This window comes from Capra hircus, chromosome 1 (assembly GCF_001704415.2).
Source record: "Capra hircus breed San Clemente chromosome 1, ASM170441v1, whole genome shotgun sequence".
Classification (NCBI taxonomy): Eukaryota; Metazoa; Chordata; class Mammalia; order Artiodactyla; family Bovidae; genus Capra; species Capra hircus.
Window position 1 is genome coordinate 91,352,581 of NC_030808.1, and position 22,808 is coordinate 91,375,388.

The 22,808-nt window shown below is 37.9% G+C and overlaps 1 protein-coding gene across 2 annotated transcripts in view; it reads right to left on the reverse strand.

Annotated features, from left to right (window-relative positions):
* Positions 1 to 22,808, reverse strand: part of NAALADL2 (N-acetylated alpha-linked acidic dipeptidase like 2) — a 1,631,204-nt gene that overhangs the window by 465,719 nt on the left and 1,142,677 nt on the right. For both annotated transcript variants that reach the window (XM_013964525.2, XM_005675296.3), the window contains one exon: positions 3,508 to 3,600. In XM_013964525.2, coding sequence (XP_013819979.2) covers positions 3,508 to 3,600 — 93 coding nt within the window. The remainder of the gene's footprint in view (positions 1 to 3,507; positions 3,601 to 22,808) is intronic.

Below are 22,808 nucleotides of genomic sequence, written 5' to 3' on the forward strand. Positions count from 1 at the left end.
TAGTGGGAAGTGCCCTATAAACAATGTGTATACGTTCAGTAAATATTAATGAACTATTCTTACATTTGATGGGACAATTATTCAGTCAGTGCAAATGTTAAAAATGTGGTACTCATGTAGGAATTTTGCAATAAATGAAGTATTTAGGGAATCAGTTTTCATTTCCAACTTATAGTTTTAACCCCTCTCCTTTCCTTGATGGAAAAAAAAATCATCATAAAAAGTCATCCAACTACTCTTTTTTTCACATATTTTATTTCATAGAATCATTCAAAATCGATTAGGTACATTACTAGAAAGGTCTCCATGACACCTGGATGGGTTCTGAACAACATATTTAACTGACTATTGTCAGTAATAAGGTAGTACAAATGCGTCTCCAGAGTTTCCTCTGATTTTGTTGTCTGTGAATGTTGTTGGCACATATCTAAATTTACTTCAGCAAGTAGCCCTATAATTTGTGTAAAAATGTTTTTCCTCATTAAGTGTCATTTTATGAGCAGATGTTCCATAGCATGATGGTTAAATGTGCAGAGTTTAAGGACTTCACGCTTGGGATGGAATCCAGGGTATTTGGCTTACTAGTTGTATGACCTTGCCAAGCTTGTTCAGGTGCTCATGACTTCTTCAACCATAAAATGGGTATAAAATAGCGCATACATCATTTTTTCTTTTTAGCTTTATTTACTTTTAGAAATTTTATTGGAATATAGTTGCTTTACAATGTTGTGTTAGTTTCTGCAATACAATAAAGTGAATCAATTATATGTATATCTATATCCCCTTTCTTATATTTCCATCCCATTTAGGCCATCAGAGAGCACAGAATTATGATCCTGTGCTATACAGTAGATTCTCATTATCTATTATATATAGATATAGATATATCCTCTTGGTATCCATCTTTATTCTCTACAACTGTGTCTCTGTTTCCATTCAGTTGTTTGGAGTTTTAAGTAAAGCACTTTCAATAGCTCCTGACACACAGTAAGTACTACACATGTGTGGAATGAGTAAATCACGTCTTGGCTTCATGGCATCAAAAAGCTACTTTACAGGAAACATTACTGAGTGAAGCATTTTTAGTTTTCCTCACTGATACTGGAACCAACAATGAATTTAATCCATCAACAGTGTGTTAACATTTAATTAATGATATATGTAGTGTGACTGCTCAGACGATAAAGAATCTCCTGCCTGTAATGCAGGAGACCTGGGTTCAATCCCTGGGTCAGGAAGATGCCTTGGAGAAGGGAATGGCAACTCACTCCAGTATTCTTGACTGGAAAACCCTATGGACAGAGGAGCCTGGTGGGCTACAGTCCATCAGTTCTCAAAGAGTAGGACACTGCTGATTGACTAACACACACACATATAGTTTGCCTGCAGTGTTGAACTGATTTACTCAGATATGTATAAAAATTCTGTTTGGAATTGTCTGTGTTCTAGATAAGTGGTGAGGGATTGTTAGTTGCTCAGATGTGTCTGACTATTTACAACCCCATCGACTGTATCCCGCCAGGCTTCTCTGTCCATGGAATCATCCAGCCAGAACACTGGAGTGGGTTGCCATTCTCTTTTCCAGGGGATCTTCCCAACCCAGGAAGAGAATCCAGGTCTCCTGTATTGCATGCAGATTCTTTACCATCTGAGCCACCAGGGAAGCCCTCATTCTAGGTAAACCATATCTAGAAAACTAAATACTGCTGCTACTGCTAAGTCACTTCAGTCGTGTCTGACTCTGTGCGACCCCATAGACGGCAGCCCACCAGACTCCCCCGTCCCTGGGATTCTCCAGGCAAGAACACTGGAGTGGGTTGCCATTTCCTTCTCCAATGCATGAAAGTGAAAAGTGAAAGTGAAGTCGCTCAGTTGTGTCCAACTCTTTGCGACCCCATGGACTGCAGCCCACCAGGCTCCTCCATCCATGGGATTTTCCAGGCAAGAGTACTGGAGTGGGGTGCCATCACCTTCTCCGGAAAACTAAATACTAATTGATGCCATTTCTAATTTTCAGAGTCATTACATAAAGAAAGCATGTGAATGATCAATATTTTTGTAAAGTGCAAATAAACATGAGAAACATATTATACATTAAGGAATACTATTAATTAAACTGAGTTTAAAAAGTTGGTGTTTTTTTCTACATTGAGTGTCAATAAGGAAAGCTTTTCTATCCTAAATCTAGTATAATTCAGTACAATATTTTCTTCAAAAATAACTAAGAAATGTAGCAATGATGATAAATATTTCTAATACTTCAATTAGAGATTATTGTGATGGAAATTTACTGAAATGGTTGAAATGCAACAGCAACAATCTCCAAAATCATTCATATCTTGCATTAAAGATATTATAATCAGAGGTTGTTCAACATTGCTACTGTAAAGAAATCAAACAGAAGGTGCCCATGAATTTTTAGAGTTGGCTGGCAGGAAACTTGGCAGGGATGTAAAACTTGATCTCAAAATTCCCTGAGTTAGCAATTATGGGGTCAGTTTGACTAAAATAATGGAGAAGACAATTTCTCCAAAAAGAACTTGAGTAAATATCCCTACCAAATAAATAGAAGTGGCACAAATGTACTAAAAGACTTGGATTCTATATTCTGTGTAACAAGCAACACAGACAGTGATGTCCTTCAGTCTCACAATTTATTCAGAAGTGTTGACTTTAATTAGATAATTAATGTATTTGTGAGTTATTTTCACTTCTTTAGCCTATACAGCATCATCTGAAGGTTCCATAAGATCCCATAACAAGGTATAAAACTATTTAAAATTTAGCCAGGTGAACTCTTCCATAAGCATCTTAAAAACCTAAAGCCACACAAACATTAGGCAGAATTGTCGGTGAACCAAGGATTAGGGATGGGACACAGACTAACACTGAAATATTTGAAACCAAAAGTTTTATTAAAAAAAAATTAAAACTAAAATATTTCATTTAAAAAAAATGGTCTTTATAAAAATAAAATCTTCAATGGTGTTATAGTGAATAAAAGAAAAACAATGATTCTGTAGCTTTCATTCAAAGGTACATGCCAGTTTAACAAATCTAAAATCAGTTTTTTCTGTTTTGTTTTCCTTCTTAAACTCTTTAGTATGACTTATATTTGAAGAGATTTGGTATGAAATAGAATAAAGACCTGTTTCTTGCTTTTATATATCACCCACCCCTTAAAGTAGCATGAACCTAATTACCTCTAAAGCAGGACATTTAACTATGATATTGTTACAGAGCATTTGTGATATGTAAGACGGGATTCCTTGGAGCTCAGACAGAAAAGAATTCACTTGTCAATGCAGGAGACCCTAGTTCAACCCCTGGGTCAGGAAAATCCCGTGGAGAAAGAAATAGTAACTCACTCCACTACTCTTGCCTGAAGAATTTCACGGACAGAGGAGACTAAAGGGCTACAGTCCATGGAGTTCCAAAGAGTTGGACATGACTGAGCAACTAACACACTATATAAGATGTAGATTATAAATACTTGGGTCTACTTACCTGGAAATGTCACCCCCTTTAAATATCCAACAACATTAGTAACTGTTTCAAATTTTGTGACTGTTTGAATTTTCATGTTGACAATTCTTTCCTCTGGAAAAAAAAAAAAGGCAAAACAAAACTAAAATATACTTGTTTTTCTAAATTCTGATGTTTTAATTTTTATTGAAGCATCCAAATTCATTTATAATATATCATCAAATTATCCCAAACAATTGAATTTTTCTAGGTAACAAATGTCACACTTTTTGGCAAATAAGCATTGGAAAGATTGTGTAGACAATTTTAGGTGCTTATTATTCAATGATAACTAAGATGCAATTTCTAGCTTCATAGAACTGTAGAGCCATAAAAGGGGTATTTTATTTTTTTGTTTTTATTTTTTAATTTTATTTTAATTGGAGGTAATTACTTTACAATAGTGTGGTGGTTTTTTTGTCATACATTCACATGAATCAGCCATGGGTGTACATGTGTTTTCCAACCTGACCCTCCCCCCCACCTCCCTCCCAAAAGGGCAATTTTAAACTTCATATTAAAAACCGCAATGAGATTAAACAGGAAAACACACAGAACAAGATCTCAAGGATATGTGGGCAACTCTTAAAAAATAATCATCATCATCATATAAAAATATTTCCAAACAATTTTAAATACTTGCCTAGCTTCAAAACAAAATCACACGTGTAGATAATTTTACCATTTCCCTTTGATTCATTACTACATTGTTACTTTGAAAACTGGAAAGCATTACATAAATTAAAAGAGAAAAGATTTTTAAAGCTACATATATTTTCAAATATTGGAGTTTTGTACTTATGTTTATATGTCTCTCACCACTCCAGTACTCTTGCCTGGAAAATCCCATGGACAGAGGAGCCTGGTAGACTGCAGTCCATGGGGTCGCAAAGAGTCAGACACGACTGAGTGACTTCCCTTTCACTTTTCACTTTCATGCATTGGAGAAGGAAATGGCAACCCACTCCAGTGTTCTTGCCTGGAGAATCCCAGGGACGGGGGAGCCTGGTGGGCTGCTGTCTATGGGGTCACACAGAGTCGGACACGACTGAAGTGACTTAGCAGCAGCAGCAGCAGCACCTCTCTTCTAAATCTCTGCCAACTGCTCTGCCTCTTTGAGTTTTTCTATTCATGCTTGATAGTAAAAAATTTGACAACAAAGAAACAAAGACACCAATCAGAAAGGACTTCAGTCACAGCCCTGAAGGGATCTCTGAAGGTTTTTGATGATCACAAGTGTTAATCCTGTATTTGATGGATCCTGGAACTAAAGCACAATTACACTCATCTCACATGCTAGTAAAGTAATGCTCAAAATTCTCCAAGCCAGACTTCAGCAATACGTGAACTGTGAACTTCCAGATGTTCAAGCTGGTTTTAGAAAAGGCAGAGGAACCAGAGATCAACACCTGCTGGATCATCAAAAAAGCAAGAAAGTTCCAGAAAAACATCTATCTCTGCTTTCTTGACTATGCCAAAGCCTTTGACTGTGTGGATCACAATAAACTGTGGAAAATTCTGAAAGAGATGGGAATACCAGACCACCTGACCTGCCTCTTAAGAAACCTATACAAAGGTCAGGAAGCAACAGTTAGAACTGGACATGGAACCACAGACTGGTTCCAAATAGGAAAGTAGTATGTCAAGGTTGTATATTGTCACCCTGCTTATTTAATTTATATGCAGAGTACATCATGAGAAACGCTGGACTGGAAGAAGCACAAGCTGGAATCAAGATTGCCGGGAGAAATATCAATCACCTCAGATATGCAGATGACACCACCCTTGTGGCAGAAAGTGAAGAGGAACTAAAAAGCCTCTTGATGAAAGTGAAAGAGGAGAGTGAGAAAGTTGGCTTAAAGCTCAACATTCAGAAAACGAAGATCATGGCATCTGGTCCCATCACTTCATGGGGAATAGATGAGGAAACAGTGGAAACAATGTCAGTCTTCATTTTTGGGGGCTCCAAAATCACTGCAGATAGTGATTGCAGCCAAGAAATTAAAAGATGCTTTCTCCTTGGAAGGAAAGTTATGAGCAACCTAGATAGCATATTGACAAGCAGAGATATTATTTTGCCAACAAAGGTCCGTCTAGTCGAGGCTATGGTTTTTCCAGTGGTCATGTATGGATGTGAGAGTTGGACTGTGAAGAAAGCTGAGCACCGAAGAAAAGACCCTGATGTTGGGAGGGACTGGAGGCAGGAGGAGAAGGGGACGACAGAGGATGACATGGTTGAATGGCATCACAGACTCAATGGACATGAGTTTGAGTGAACTCCAGGAGTTGATGATGGACAGGGAGGCCTGGCGTGCTGTGACTCATGCAGTCGCAAAGAGTTGGACAGGACTGAGCGACTGAACTGAACTGAACTGGGCAGTCTGAGGACTGGGGCGCTGGGGAGGAAGAAAGTGCTGGTAGAAAAGTAGTTTCCCTAGGATACATTCTAGGGCAGTCAAGTAAAACTGTTCAGGAGGTGGTGACAATTAGAAAGCAGCTAATGCAAAGCAGGGGCTTCCCTCATGGCTCAGGGAGTGGTAAAGGATCTGCTTGCCAATTCAGGAAGCGTGGGTTTGATCTTTGGATATGGAAGAACTTCTGGAGGAGGAAATGGCAACCCATTCCGGTGTTCTTTTTCTGTGTGTATATAATTTTATTTATTTATTTATTGGCTATGCTGGGTCTTTATTGGTACATGGGCTTTTCTCTAGTTGCAGCAAGTAGGGGCTATGCTCTAGCTGTGGTGCACTTCTCATTGCAGTGGCTTCTGTTGTTGCTAAGCATAGGCACTAGGGTGCTCAGGCTTCGGTAGTTTTATATCCTTGGCTCCAGAGCCCAGGCTCAATAGTTGTGGCACACAGGCTTCGTTGCTCCATAACATGTGGGATCTTCCCTGACCAGGTATTCCACCAGTGTCTCCTTGCCTGGCAAATCCCATGGACAGAGGAGCCTAGTAGGCTGCAGTCCATGGGGTCGCTAGGAGTCGGACACGATTGAGCGACTTCACTTTCAGTTTTCACTTTTCACTTTCATGCATTGGAGAAGGAAATGGCAACCCACTCCAGTGTTCTTGCCTGGAGAATCCCAGGGACAGGGAGCCTGCTGGGCTGCCATCTATGGGGTCGCGCAGAGTCGGACATGACTGAAGCGACGCAGCAGCAGCAGCAGCAGCAGCAGCAGCAGCAGCAGCAGCAGCAGCAGCAGCAGCAGCAGCTCCGGCATTGGCAGTCGGATTCTTTACCGCTGAGCCACCAGGGGAGCCCTCCACTCCAGTATTCTTGTCTGGAAAATCTTGTGGACAGTGGAGCCAGAAGGCTTCAGTGCATGGGGTTGTAAAACAGCCAGACGCAACTAAGTTGAAAAAAAAAAAAAAAATGCAAGACAGACACACTTTGCTGACAAGAAGTTGAAATTGAACTTCTTACTGCCAGATGGGCTTCCCTGGTGGCTCAGACGGTAAAGCGTCTGCCTGCATTGAGGGAGACTCGGGTTCGATTCCTGGGTCAGGAAGTTCCCCTGGAGAAAGAAATGGCAATTCACTCCAGCACTCTTGCCTGGAAAATCCCATGGACGGAGGAGCCTGATAGGCTACAGTCCATGGGGTTGCAAAGAGTCGGATACGACTGAGCGACTTCACTTTGACTTTCTGCCAGATGAAACTATTATGACAAATAAGTTGCTTCTTTCTTTGTAGTATGAAAGTGAGAGTGTTACTCACTCAGTTGTGTCCAACTCTTTGTGATCTCATGGACAGTAGCCCACCAGGCTCCTCTGTCCATGGAATTGTCCAGGCAAGAATACTGGAGTGGGCTGCCATTCTCTTCTCCAGGGGATCTTCGTGACCCAGGGATTAAGCCTGGGTCTCCCACATTGCAGGGAGATTCTTGGTCTGAGATTATCTGAGATTCTTTATCTCAGATTCTCTGGAACTGGTTGCCATTTCTTCCTCCAGGGGATCTTCCCAATCCAGGGATCCAACCTGTGTCTCCTGCATTTCTTTACCACTGAGCTACTTTGAATGTGCCAAAGTAACAGCTCAAATAGAAAATCACTACACTAAAAAAATTGTAACTAAAACAAGAGCAAAGAGACTTGAAGAGAATACCTGAGTGCCTTATATATGAAAAAAGCAAATCTACTTAGAACTGAGCATTGTGGTTCTAATTAAGGAGCTACATGTTTTTGTTTACTTTTTAAAATCAGTATACTTTGTTTTTATAGAGCAGTTTCAAAAATACAGACGAACAGAGCAGAAGATACAGGATTCCCAAATACCCTTTCTCCCCTGCCTCTATTTAGCATCTTGCATTGCATGCATGCATGCTCAGTTGAATCTGGCTCTTTGTGACCCTATGGACTGTAATATACCAGGAACATCTTCCATTAGCATGATCAATACCTGTTACCATTAATGAGACAATATTAATAAGTCCATAAATTCCATAAATCACATTGTTTTACTGGTTGTACTGTGCATTCTATGGGTTTTGACATAAACAGAATGACAGGTATGCACTGTTATAATATCATATAGAATAATTTCATTGCCCTAAAAATTTTCTGTGCTATACCTGTTTATTTTTTACTCTCTCCCTTCTTCTTAAGCTCCTGGCAACCAATGATCTTTTAAATGTCTCTACAGTTTTGTCTTTTCCAAAACATGATAGAATTGGAATCATAATTTGTTTTTAACATTTAATTCCCTGTTCTAGTTTTGTTCCAAACAGTTCAGATAAATGAACTTTAGATGAGGGACTCATGACCTTATAGTTGTTGTTTTTAATATTTTTACTTTATTTTTGAGTTAGATATAGCTGAAGAATCATCTCTGGTTTTCTAAGATTCAATATTAACTTTTTTCAATTTCAGAAGTAAGAAAACCTTATAGTATGTACAAATGTACTGCAAACTTCTTGAAATATTACCTTATGATATAGTCCCTTACAATTTATAATACCATTGACACACAAACATACTAATTCTTCCCTATGGCTCAGACCATGAAGAATCTGCTTGCAATGCAGGAAACCTGGATTTGATCTCTGGGTCTGGAAGATCCCTCGGAGAAGGTAGCAGCAACCCATCCCAGTATTCCTGCCTGGAGAATTCTATGCACAGAGGAGCCTGGTGGCTACAGTCCATCAGGTTGCAAAGAGAAGGATATGACTGAAAGACACACACAAACACACACATACACACACTCTCACTCACTCACACACTAATTCTCACTGGATCATTTTTTTGTTTTTCCATGAAACATTAATGAAGCAGCTTCATTAATGTTAATATTGAGTTCTTATTTATACATGGGTTTGTTTTTAACCATGCCAATATAACCATTTTAACAGGGCCATAGTGTTTTAATTAACAGAAATTTGTCATGACTGAAATACTGGGTCCACTACCAGCACCACCATCATCATCTAATTTAACTATTCAATTTGGAGGAAATTTCCAACCCTATTTTTATGAAAACTTTTATATTAGTTTGCCATGTGCCATGAAAAGACATTTCAGGATTTCACTAGGATTGCATTAAATTAGTGGACCCATTTGAGAAAATTATATCTTTTATCTATTACATATACTTCTCAATTTATTTCAGCTGATTTTATTTCTTTAAAATTTTTTATATTTTTCTTTATAAAAATTTGCATGATTATTAAACTATTTTAAGTTTTTCCTGCTATAGTAACAAAATATAGTGTTTAAAATTCTTTTACAATGTATAAGCATGCTATTTAATTTCATATGTTAGTCTTATAAAATGCCTTCTTGTTATTCTACTATAGGTTTTAATAATTAATCTGTTGAGTTTTAATGTTTGTTAATTTCACTTAGATGCATACCAAAAATAGTTTTGTTTTTTCCCTTTTAATCTTTATAGCTTATCTACTGTTCTCAACATTTTTTCTAGGACTGCCAGTGCCTTGTGGAATGCAGGTAGTAAAAGCAGCATTCTTTGGTCCTAGCCTTGTATTCTTCACTACAAATGTTTCTATAACTGTATTTTTTTTTAAGTTATTTGCTACAGCTTTCTAGGAAATTCCCTTTAAAAGTAAGATCACTTTTATATCTTCCTTTGCTAAGAGGTTTTAGCATAAACAGATATTGAATCATCTTTTGAGATAACTGAAAGTTTTTTCACAGTACAACGTTTAAAAAAGTGCTTATATTCCTGGATTAAGCCCTTCTTGGTCATGATATTTTTTGTGTGTGTTTGGTTACCAATACTTTAGAACATATGCATATGTAAGTGACATTAATAACTTTGCTTCTCTATTTTTCCTGGTCTGATTTTGATATGTAGATTATAAATCTCACAAATATGCAGGGATCTTTGCTTCTTTTCATTGATTCTGTGAGAGTTTATACAGCACAAATTAACCATTTTACAAAGGAGAGGTAGTTTTAGTATATAAAACTATTTGGTACTGGTATTTTTTTTGTGTGTTGCAGGGAGAAGTACATTTTCACCCATTGTATATTTTCATTTTATTTCACTTAATATTTTCAAATTGTTATCATTAATCAATATAAGCAAATTGATTCTTATGTTTATTTCTTCTAAATGTATTTAATTGTTCATTTTATTCTTGTTCTTCAAAAAATCATTCATTTGTCTATGATTTTGTTTCCTATTCTATTTCTAACATCAATTTACTTAGTCTATGTTTTTAGATCTTTTCATCAGTTTTACTAGAGTTTAGTTAATTTATTAGAATTTTTAAAAAAATTTTCAGGTTTATGGATCCTCAATCATTTTTTCTTTATTTCTTGCTACGATATTATATTCTATGCTTATTAGTGTCTGTGTTAAATTTTGCCTAATGTATTCTCTGTGTGTATATATGTTTAACTTAAATTCTTAAGATGTTTAGCTCATTTCCTTTCAATTGTTACACATATCTTTAAGGCTATAGATTTTCTATGTAGCTGAAGTAAATTAATTTTGATATATGGTATTATTATCTCACAAATTCTAACATTCTTAAACTTCTATGATAATTATTTCCATAATAAATGTATTAGTCCAAAGAATTTTCAAAATATTCAAATACATGGTATGAGTTACCGCTTTAATATCGATGTCTAGCTTAATTTAATTAATGAACTGAAAGCAAGGTCTATATGCTGATAATTTGATTTTAGGTGAGATTTATTTTGTGACACTGGCAGGCTATTATAAATGATAAATAGAGACTAAACATTTTTATAAATGTTCCATATAAAGAATGTTCATTCCCTATTACATGGTTGCAGCATATCATTCATAGGCCCAGTAAATCAAGCTTGAAAACTGTGTAGCTCTAGTTTTGGTGTTCTACATACTTTCTCTGTCAATTATTGAGACATTTTAGTTTTCCATATGTTAATTAATCAATTTATCTTGGCATTCTTATATTTTTTGACTAGTTACATGTATGCAAGCTTAGAGTTGCTACTATTCCCTGATTTTTATATAGATTATTTAGAATGTGCTTCCCTGGTAACTCAGCTGGTAAAGAATCTGCATGCAATGCAGGAGACCCTGGTTCTATTCCTGGGGTGGGAAGATCTGCTGGCGAAGGGATAGGCTACCCACTCCAGTATTCTTGGGCTTCCCTGGTGGGTCAGCTGGTAAAGAATCTGCTTTTAATGTGGGAGACCTGTGTTTGATCCCTGAATTGGGAAGATCCCCTGGAGAAGGGAACACTGTGTTGGTATGTATAGGGCTTCCCTAGTAGCTCAGCTGGTAAAGAATCCCTCTGCAATGCAGGATACGCTGGTTCGATTCCTGGGTTGAGAAGATCCCCTGGAGAAGGAAACAGCTACCCACTCCAGTATTCTGGCCTGGAGAATTCCATGGACTGTATAGTCCATGGGGTCTCAAAGAACAATTATTCTTTACATCATTTCTATCCCAATTATACCCTAAAGTCTCCCCCTACATTAATATAATTATTCCATATTTCTTTTGCTTAGTATATCTCCAATACTTATTTTCCAAGGATTGCCTTTGTTTTTACCAGGCATCCCAGGGGGATCTCTGGCTTGGATACAGTTTTATGTTAATTTTTTGGCTTGATGTTTCTATATTACAATGTTAGTAAAAATTCTAAGCCAGGATTTTAAATTTCTAAAGTCATTTAAATTTTTATTTTTATTCTTTATCCAGAGCTCAAGCAGAAGAAAGCTTTTCTTCATCAGTAGGAGGATTCCTTCCCAGTTTTTCTACTTCAACTCCATGGTCCTGGTTTTATATAGATGTTAGTTACAACTCTTCAGTACTCTTGCCTGGAAAATCCCATGGATAGAGGAGCCTGGTAGGCTGCAGTCCAGGAAGTCATGAAGAGTCGGACATGACTGAGCAACTTCACTTTCACTTTTCACTCTCATGCACTGGAGAAGGAAATGGCAACCTACTCCAGTGTTCTTGCCTGGAGAATCCCAGGAATGGGGGAGCCTGGTGGGCTGCCGTCTATGGGGTTGCACAGAGTTGGACACGACTGAAGTGACTTAGCAGCAGCAGCAGTTACAACTCATCGCTCCCTATAGTTCCATAACCATGTCCTTTGTCCCCATGTGAGTGCCATGTTCCCACTCTAATTTACCCAATTCACTGGGACCCATAACCTTTCCCAACACCTGGAAATTATATGGTCAATTTTTCTATTTATTTCCCTGATTTTTCACTCTGTCTTTGTGCTTCTTTCTGGACATTTTACTTTTTTTTTTTTTTGATAGATGCTTTCAAAAACATTTTTTTCTTATATTTCATACAGAGCTCCTAGACATTTGCATGGACAGATTTCAAATTATTTTACCTGCCCTCTTCTACATCCTGAAGTGTAACTTTTATTTAAAAGTAAAATAGAGGTCTGAGAAAGTAAAGACAATTTCTTTTACAAAGATGCTAAGATTACATTGGTTCTTTCCAGCTGAGAGAAGGACTTTCTTATGAGTCACAGGCCCAATATCAGGTCCAAATAATGGCATGCAACATAGCCAAACACTGCCTTTCATTATTTAGGTACAACCCCACATATGATGTTGATCCTAATAATATTGTTTCATAATAGTCCATACCCATGTCTGAAAGCAAATGTTCACATAGCCTGTTTGCCTTCACTAAAATCAGTACTATGATCACACTCTCCATTTTAATGATAAATATCAGTAAAATCTTAGATAAACTTTCATGTTCATAGCATATCTATTGCTGTTGGCATTGCTAATTTAAATACCCATTGCTAAAGCAATACTACTCTTCATAGCAATAACATTGGCAATCTTGTGCTTTGGAATTTATCCTACAAGGATAACTGAACTCTTTGCAGCATAATTTTAATAGCAATTACAGACAACAACATAGATTTCCTCAACAGGGAAATGACTTAGAAAAATTGCAATAAAATGTGAGAGCGTTAAAATGTAAAATACTATGTAAGACATGGATACACTATAAATGAAGAGAAAAAAATACAAAGAAATATACATGATGACTTAATTTAGGCAAACTGTGCATTTATGGACATGTTTAGAAAGAGACATTAATAAATGAAGCATAAACTGGGTTAGGAAGAGACATCTCTCCAAAGAAGACATACAGATGGCCAAGAAGCACATGAAAAAATGTTCAACATCACTAATTATTTTAAAATGCAAATTGAAACTACAATGAAATATCACTTCACACCAGTCAGAAAAGCTATCATCAAAAAATCTGCGAGCAATGGAGGGGGTATGGAGAGAAGGGAAACTTCCTACACTTGGTACAACCAATGGAGAAATTGGTATGGAAGATCCTTTAAAAAACTAAACATAGGGGGGTGGTCCTAAGATGGCAGAGGAATAGGACAGGGAGACCACTTTCTCCCCCACAAATTCATCAAAAGAACATTTCAACACTGAGTAAATTCCACAAAACAACTTCTGAATGCCAGCAGAGGACATCAGGCACCCAGAAAAGCAGATCATTGTCTTCAAAAACAGGTAGGAAAAAATATAAAAGACAAAAAAAAAAAAAAAAAAAAAGACAAAAGAGGTAGGGAGGGAGCTCTGTCCTAGGAAGGGAGTCTTAAAAAGAGGGAAGTTTCCAAACATCAGGAAACACTCTCACTGCTGAGTCTGTGGCGAGCCTTGGAAGCACAGAGGGCAACATAACAGGGAGGAAATAAATAAATAATTAAAACCCACAGATTAGGAGCCCAACGGTAACTCCCCCAGTGGAGAAGCAGCGCAGACACCTGCATCTGCCACTAGCAAGCGGGGGCTGGACAGGGTGGCACGGGCTGCATTGCTTTTTGAGGATCAGGCCCGAATGCCCCGAGTGTACCTAGAGTGAACTAACTTGGGCTAGCAAACCAGACTTTGGGATAGCTACCACGTGAAAAGCTCTAACATAAGACAATGCCAGCACCACGCACAGAACAAAGGATGGAACAGAATCAGCCGGCTGCAGACCATCCCCCTCTGGTGACAGGCAGCCAGAGCTGGAAGGGCCAGAAGGGGGCAATCGCAGCCCCAGAGAGACATTAACTACCGAACTGCAAACAGGCTTCTTTGCTAACTAAGACTTCTTGGGGTTCTGGACAGCCATCATCCACCTGAGAAGGGGCGCCAGCGGTACACCCAGAAAACTGGGCAGTAGGGACGGGAGAGGTGATAAGTCGCAAGGACCACGCTCGCCAAACACCTGAGCTACTCGGACTTGGGAAGGGCACAAAATGCAGGCCCAACCGAGTCTGCACCTCTGAGGACTACCTGAATGGCTTAGACCTGTGAGCTGTATGCAGCCCAGGGCCAGCCTCAGATGGTTCCTGGTGGAGCAACCTAGAGCCTGAGCTGTGTGCTCCATGAGTGGCAGGGCGGGGGGTGGGGACAGGCCCAGTGTTGTGGCTGAGACACTGTGAGCACACACCAGTGTTATTTGTTTGAAGCATCCCTCCCTCCCCACAGCGCGACTGAAAAAGTGAGCCTAAAAAAAATTGTCCACCACTGCCCCTCTTGTGTCAGGGCAGAAATCAGACCCTGAAGAGAAGCTAAAACAGGGGGAACTGCCCAAGTGACAGGTGCAATAGATTAAAACCCTGTCATTAGTACCGGCTACATAGGAAGAGGCCTATAGATCTTGAGAAATATAAGCTGGACCAAGGAACTATCCAAAAATGAACTGACCCCACACTGCCCACAACAACACCAGAGAAAGTCTAGATATATCTTCACTATTATGATCATTCTTTTTTTGTTTGTTTTTCTTTTTTTTAATATTTTAAAATTTTTAAGTCCTCTAATTCTCCTTTAATTTTCATTTTTATAACCTATTACTTTTAAAAAAAAAGACCCTATTTTTAAAGCAAACTTCATATATATATATATATATATATATTTAATAATTCTTGTGACTTTGTGTTCCCCCCCCTCCTTCTTCTTCTTTTCTTTAATATTGTATTTTTGAAAATCCAACCTCTACTCTAGATTTTTAATCTTTGCTTTTTGGTATTTGTTATCAATTTTGTACCTTCAAAAACCCAACCTTCAGTACCCATTTTAACTTGAGAGTGAGATTACTGGCTTAACTGCATTCTCCTCATTTGGATTCTCCTTTTTCTCCACCACGTCGCCTCCATCTCCTCCCTCCCCCTTCTCTTCTCTACCCAACTCTATGAATCTCTATGTGTTCCAGACGGTAGCAAACACTTAGGGAACTGATTACTGGCTAGATCTGTCTCTCTCCTTTTCATTCCCCTCTTTCATCCTCCTGGCCACCTCTGTCTCCTTCCTCCCTCTCCTCTTCTCTGGATAACTCCATGAACATCTCTGAGCAGTCCAGACTGGATACACATAAGGAAGTGATTACTGGCTAGCTTGCTCTTTCCTCTTTTGATTCTACCTCCTCTCATTCAGGTCACCTCTAACTCACCCCTCCCTCTTCTCTTCTCCATGTAACTCTGTGACCCTCTCTGGGTGTCCCTCAATGTGGAGAAACTTTTCATCTTTAACCTAGATGTTTTATCAATGGTACAGTATAGAAGGAGAAGTCTTGACACTACTGTAAAAATAAGACTGAAAACCAGAAGCAGGAGGCTTAAGTCCAAATCCTGAGAACATCAGAGAACTCCTGACTCCAGGGAACATTAATCAATATGAGCTCATCAAACGCCTCCATCAGTTCAGTTCAGTTCAATTCAGTCGCTTAGTCCCGTCTGACTCTTTGTGACCCCATGAATCGCAGCATGCCATGCCTCCCTGTCCAACACCATCTCCTGGACTTCATTCAGACTCATGTCCATCGAGTCCATGAGGCCATCCAACCATCTCATCCTCTGTCGTCCCCTCCTCCTCCTGCCCCCAATCCCTCCCAACATCAGAGTCTTTTCCAATGAGTCACCTCTTCGCATGAGGTGGCCAAAGTACTGGAGTTTCAGCTTTAGCATCATTCCTTCCAAAGAAATCCCAGGGTTGACCTCCTTCAGAATGGACTGGTTGGATCTCCTTGCAGTCCAAGGGACCCTTAAGAGTCTTCCCCAGCACCACAGTTCAAAAGCATCAATTCTTTGGCGCTCAGCCTTCTTCACAGTCCAACTCTCACATCCATACATGACCACTGGAAAAACAATAGCCTTGACTAGACAGAGCTTAGTCGGCAAAGTCATGTCTCTGCTTATGAATATGCTATCTAGGTTGGTCATAACTTTTCTTCCAAGGAGTAAGCATCTTTTAATTTCATGGCTGCAGTCACCATCTGCAGTGATTTTGGAGCCCAAAAGAATTAAGTCTGACACTGTCTCTACTGTTTCCCCATCTATTTCCCATGAAGTGATGGACCGGATGCCATGATCTTCGTTTTCTGAATGTTGAGCTTTAGGCCAACTTTTCCTCTCCTCTTTCACTTTCTTCAAGAGGCTTTTTAGCTCCTCTTCACTTTCAGCCATAAAGGTGGTGTCATCTGCATATCTGAGGTGATTGAGATTTCTCCCGGCAATCTTGATTCCAGCTTGTGTTTCTTCCAGTCCAGCGTTTCTCATGAGGTATTCTACATAGAAGTTAAATAAGCGGGGTGACAATATCCAGCCTTGACATACTCCTTTTCCTATTTGGAACCAGTCTGTTGTTCCATGTCCAGTTCTAACTGTTGCTTCCTGATCTGCATACAGATTTCTCAAGAGGCAGGTTAGGTGGTCTGTATTCCCATCTCTTTCAGAATTTCCCACAGTTTATTGTGATCCACACAGTCAAAGGCTTTGGCATAGTCAATAAAGCAGAAATAGATGTTTTTCTGGAACTCTCATGATCCAGCGGATGTTGGCAATTTGATCTCTGGTTCCTCTGCCTTTTCTAAAACCAGCTTGAACGTCAGGGAGTTCACAGTTCACATATTGCTGAAGTCTGGCTTGGAGAATTTTGAGCATTACTTTACTAGCATGTGAGATGAGTGCAATTGTATGGTAGTTTGAGCATTCTTTGGCATTGCCTTTCTTTGGAATTGGAATGAAAACTGAAGATAGGATTAGTGAAACAGAAGATAGAATGGTAGAAATAAATGAATCAGAGATGAAAAAAGAAAAACTAATTAAAAGAAATGAAGACAATATCAGAGACCTCCAGGACAATATGAAACACTCCAACATTCTAATTATAGGAGTCCCAGAAGAAGAAGACAAAAAGAAAGACCATGAGAAAATCCTTGAGGAGATACTAGTTGAAAACTTTCCTAAAATGAGGAAGGAAATAATCACCCAAGTCCAAGAAACACAGAGAGTCCCAAATAGAATAAACCCAAGGCAAAACACCCCAAGACACATATTAATCAAATTAACAAAGATCAAACACAAAGAACAAATATCAAAAGCAGCAAGGGAAAAACAACAAATAACACACAAGGGGATTCCCATAAGGATAACAGCTCATCTTTCAATAGAAACTCTCAGGCCAGCAGGGAATGGCAAGACATACTTAAAGTGATGAAAGAAAATAACCTACAGCCCAGATTACTGTACCCAGGAAGAATCTCATTCAAATATGAAGGAGAAATCAAAAGCTTTACAGACAAGCAAAAGCTGAGAGAATTCAGCACCACCAAACCAGCTCTCCAACAAATGCTAAAGGATATTCTCTAGACAGGAAACACGAAAAGGGTGTGTAAACCCGAACCCAAAACAATAAAGTAAATGGCAATGGGATCATACTTATCAATAATTACCTTAAATGTAAATGGGTTGAATGCCCCAACCAAAAGGCAAAGACTGGCTGAATGGATACAAAAACAAGACCTCTATATATGTTGTCTACAAGATACTCACCTCAAAACAAGGGACACATACAGACTGAAAGTGAAGGGCTGGAAAAAGGTATGCTACACAAATGGAGACCAAAAGAAAGCAGGAGTATCAAAACTCATATCAGATGAAATAGACTTTAAAACAAAGGCTGTGAAAAGAGACAAAGAAAGATACTACATAATGATCAAAGATCAATACAAGAAAAAGATATAACAATTATAAATATATATGCACCCAACATAGGAGCACTGCAATATGTACGACAAATGCTAACAAGTATGAAAGGGGAAATTAACAATAACACAATAATAGCGGGAGACTTTAATACCCCACTCACACCTATGGATAGATCAACTAAACAGAAAATTAACAAGTAAACACAAATTTTAAATGATACGATAGACCAGTTAGACCTAATTGATATCTATAGGACATTTCACCCCAAAACAATGAATTTCACGTTTTTCTCAAGTGCTCATGGAACATTCTCCAGGATAGATCACATCCTGGGCCATAAATCTAAACTTGATAAATTCAAAAAAATTGAAATCATTCCAAGCATCTTTTCTGACCATAATGCATTAGATATCAATTACAGGAGAAAAACTATTAAAAATTCCAACATATGGAGGCTGAACATCATGCTTCTGAATAATCAACAAATCACAGAAGAAATCAAAAGAGAAATCAAAATATGCATAGAAATGAATGAAAATGAAAACACAACAACCCAAAACCTGTGGGACACTGTAAAAGCAGTGCTAAGGGGAAAGTTCATAGCAATACAGGCATACCTCAAGAAACAAGAAAAAAGTTAAATAAATAACCTAACTCTACACCTAAAGCAACTAGAAAAGGAAGAAATGGAGAACCCCGGAGTTAGTAGAAGGAAAGAAATCTTAAAAATTAGGGCAGAAATAAATGCAAAAGAAACAAAAGATATCATAGCAAAAATCAACAAAGCCAAAAGCTGGTTCTTTGAAAGGATAAATAAAATTGACAAACCATTAGCCAGACTCATCAGGAAACAAAGGGAGAAAAATCAAATCAATAAAATTAGAAATGAAAATGGAGAGATCACAACAGACAACACAGAAATACAAAGGGTCATAAGAGACTACTATCAGCAATTATATGCCAATAAAATGGACAACATGGAAGAAATGGATAAATTCTTAGAAAAGTACAACTTTCCAAAAATGAACCAGGAAGAAATAGAAAACTTTAACAGACCCATCACAAGCACAGAAATTGAAACTATAATCAGAAATCTTCCAGCAAACAAAAGCCCAGGTCCAGACAGCTTCACAGCTGAATTCTACCAAAAATTTAAAGAACAGCTAACACCTATCCTACTCAAACTCTTCCAGAAAATTGCAGAGGAAGGTAAACTTCCAAACTCATTCTATGAGGCCACCATCACCCTAATACCAAAACCTGACAAAGATGCCACAAAAAAAGAAAACTACAGGATAATATCACTGATGAACATAGATGCAAAAATCCTTAACAAAATTCTAGCAATCAGAATCCAACAACACATTAAAAAGATCATACACCATGACCAAGTGGGCTTTATCCCAGGGATGCAAAGATTCTTCAATATCTGCAAATCAATCAATGTAATTCACCACATTAACAAACTGAAAAATAAAAGCCATATGATTATCTCAATAGATGCAGAGAAGGCCTTTGACAAAATTCAACATCCTTTTATGATAAAAACTCTCCAGAAAGCAGGAATAGAAGGAACATACCTCAACATAATAAAGGCTATATATGACAAACCCACAGCAAACATTATCCTCAATGGTGAAAAATTGAAAGCATTTCCCCTAAAGTCAGGAACAACACAAGGGTGCCCACTTTCACCGCTACTATTCAACATAGTTCTGGAAGTTTTGGCCACAGCAATCAGAGCAGAAAAAGAAATAAAGGAATCCAAATTGGAAAAGAAGAAGTAAAACTCTCACTGTTTGCAGATGACATGATCCTCTACATAGAAAACCCTAAAGACTCCACCAGAAAATTACTAGAGCTAATCAATGAATATAGTAAAGTTGCAGGATATAAAATCAACACACAGAAATCCCTTGCATTCCCATACACTAATAATGAGAAAGTAGAAAAAGAAATTAAGGAAACAATTCCATTCACCATTGCAATGAAAAAAATAAAACACTTAGGAATATATCTACCTAAAGAAACTAAAGACCTATTTATAGAAAACTATAAAACACTGGTGAAAGAAATCAAACAAGACACTAATAGATGGAGAAATATACCATGTTCATGGATCAGAAGAATCAATATAGTGAAAATGAGTATACTATACTACCCAAAGCAATCTACAGGTTCAATGCAATCCCTATCAAGCTACCAGCGGTATTTTTCACAGAGCTAGAACAAATAAATTTACAATTTGTATGGAAATACAAAAACCTCGAATAGCCAGAGCAATCTTGAGAAAGAAGAATGGAACTGGAGGAATCAACCTGCCTGACTTCAGGCTCTACTACAAAGCCATAGTCATCAAGACAATATGGTACTGGCACAAAGACAGAAATATAGATCAATGGAACAAAATAGAAGGCCCAGAGATAAATCCACACACCTATGGACAACTTATCTTCGACAAAGTTGGCAAGAATATACAATGGATTAAAGACAATCTCTTTAACAAGTGGTGCTGGGAAAACTGGTCAACCACTTGTAAAAGAATGAAACTAGAACACTTTCTAACACCATACACAAAAACAAACTCAAAATGGATTAAAGATCTAAATGTAAGACCAGAAACTATAAAACTCCTAGAAGAGTACATAGGCAAAACACTCTCCGACATAAATCACAGCAGGATCCTCTATGACCCACCTCCCAGAATACTGGAAATAAAAGCAAAAATAAACAAATGGGATCTAATTAAAATTAAGTTTCTGCACAACAAAGGAAAATATAAGCAAGGTGAAAATACAGCCTTCGGAACAGGAAAAAATAATAGCAAATGAAGCAACTGACAAACAACTAATCTCAAAAACAGACAAGCAACTCCTGCAGCTCAGTTCCAGAAAAATACATGACCTAAACAAAAGATTGGCCAAAGAACTAAATAGACATTTCTTCAAAAAAGACATACAGATGGCTAACAAACACATGAAAAGATGCTCAACATCACTCACTATCAGAGAAATGCAAATCAAGACCAGAATGAGGAACCATTTCACACCAGTCAGAATGGCTGCGATCCAAAAGTCTCAAGCAATAAATACTGGAGAGGGTGTGGAGAAAAGGGAACCCTCTTACACTGTTGGTGGGAATGCAAACTAGTACAGCCACTATGGAGAAGAGTGTGGAGATTCCTTAAAAAACTGGAAATAGAACTGCCTTATGACCCAGCAATCCCGCTGCTGGGCATACACACCGAGGAAACCAGAATTGAAAGAGACACGTGTACCCCAATGTTCATCACAGCACTGTTTATAGGAAATGGAAGCAACCTAGATGTCCATCATCAGCAGATGAATGGATAAGAAAGCAATGGTATATACACACGATGGAGTATTACTTAGCCATTAAAAAGAATATATTTGAATCAGTTCTACTGGGGTGCATGAAACTGGAGCCTATTATACAGAGTGAAGTAAGCCAGAAAGAAAAACACCAATACATTATATTAACACACATATATGGAATTTAGAAAGATGGTAATGACAACCCTGTATGCGAGACAGCAAAAGAGACACAGATGTATAGAACAGACTTTTGGACTCTGTGGGAGAGGGAGAGGGTGGGATGATTTGGGAGAATGGCACTGAAACATGTATAATATAATGTAAGAAACAAATCGCCAGTCTAGGTTCGACGCAGGATACAGGATGCTTGGGGCTGCTGCACTGGGATGACCCAGAGAGATGGTATAGGGAGGGAGGTGGGAGTGGGGTTCAGGATTGGGAACTCATGTACACCCATGGTGGATTCATGTTGATGTATGGAAAACCAATACAGTATTGTAAAGTAAAATAAAATAAATAAAAATACACCACCACATGATCTTGCAATCACTTTCCTGGGCATGTATCTGGAGAAATACATGATTCAAAAGGATACTATGCACCCTAATGTTCATTATAGAGCTATGTACAACATCCGAGTCATGGAAGCAACCTAAATGTCCATTAACTGATGAATGGATAAAGATGATGTGGTATATATTTACAACAGAATATTCAGCCATTAAAAAAAATGAAATAATGACATTTGTAGCTAGATAGACCTAAAGAGTATCGTACTAAGTGAAGTAAGCCAGACAGAGATAGACATATATGCTATTGCTTATATGCAGAATCTAATAATAATAATAATAATAGGGTGAATTTATTTACAAAACAGAAATAGACTCAGACAGAAAATGAGCTAATGGTTACCAGGGGGATTGTGGAGGGAGAGATAGATGGGATGTTTGGGATTTACATGTACACACTCCTATATTAAAATAAAATTCTTTTCCATGAAAAAAATTAGGAAACATGGAAAAGGCAAGATCATATAATGATAAGCAAAGAAAACGTAGACGAAAAAATACTGAAGACCCCATAGGTGATTTAGATACATGAGTTACATGAGTGGGTTCAACTGTGAAAAGTAATTGGGCTATGTACTTATAATTTGTGTTGTTTTCTGAATGTAAGATTTGAATGAAAATGTTTAAAAGCTAAAATTGTTTGACCTAATGACCAGTGGTTAGTTCAGAAAGATCTTTATCCATAAAATACAATCCATTTATCCATAAAATACCATCCATTAAAAGCATAAAATCTATCTTTGAAAAAAAATTATGTAGTTTTAATTGAATTGTGCTATAAATGCAAAATACACACTGGATTTTGAAGTCTTAGAAAGACATAAAGAATAAATTATTTCTTTACTAAGCATGCATACTGATGGCAATAGAGAGATAATATTTTGGGTACCTTGAATTAAATAAAATGTAATATTAAACATAAAAAGAAAACTAAAAAA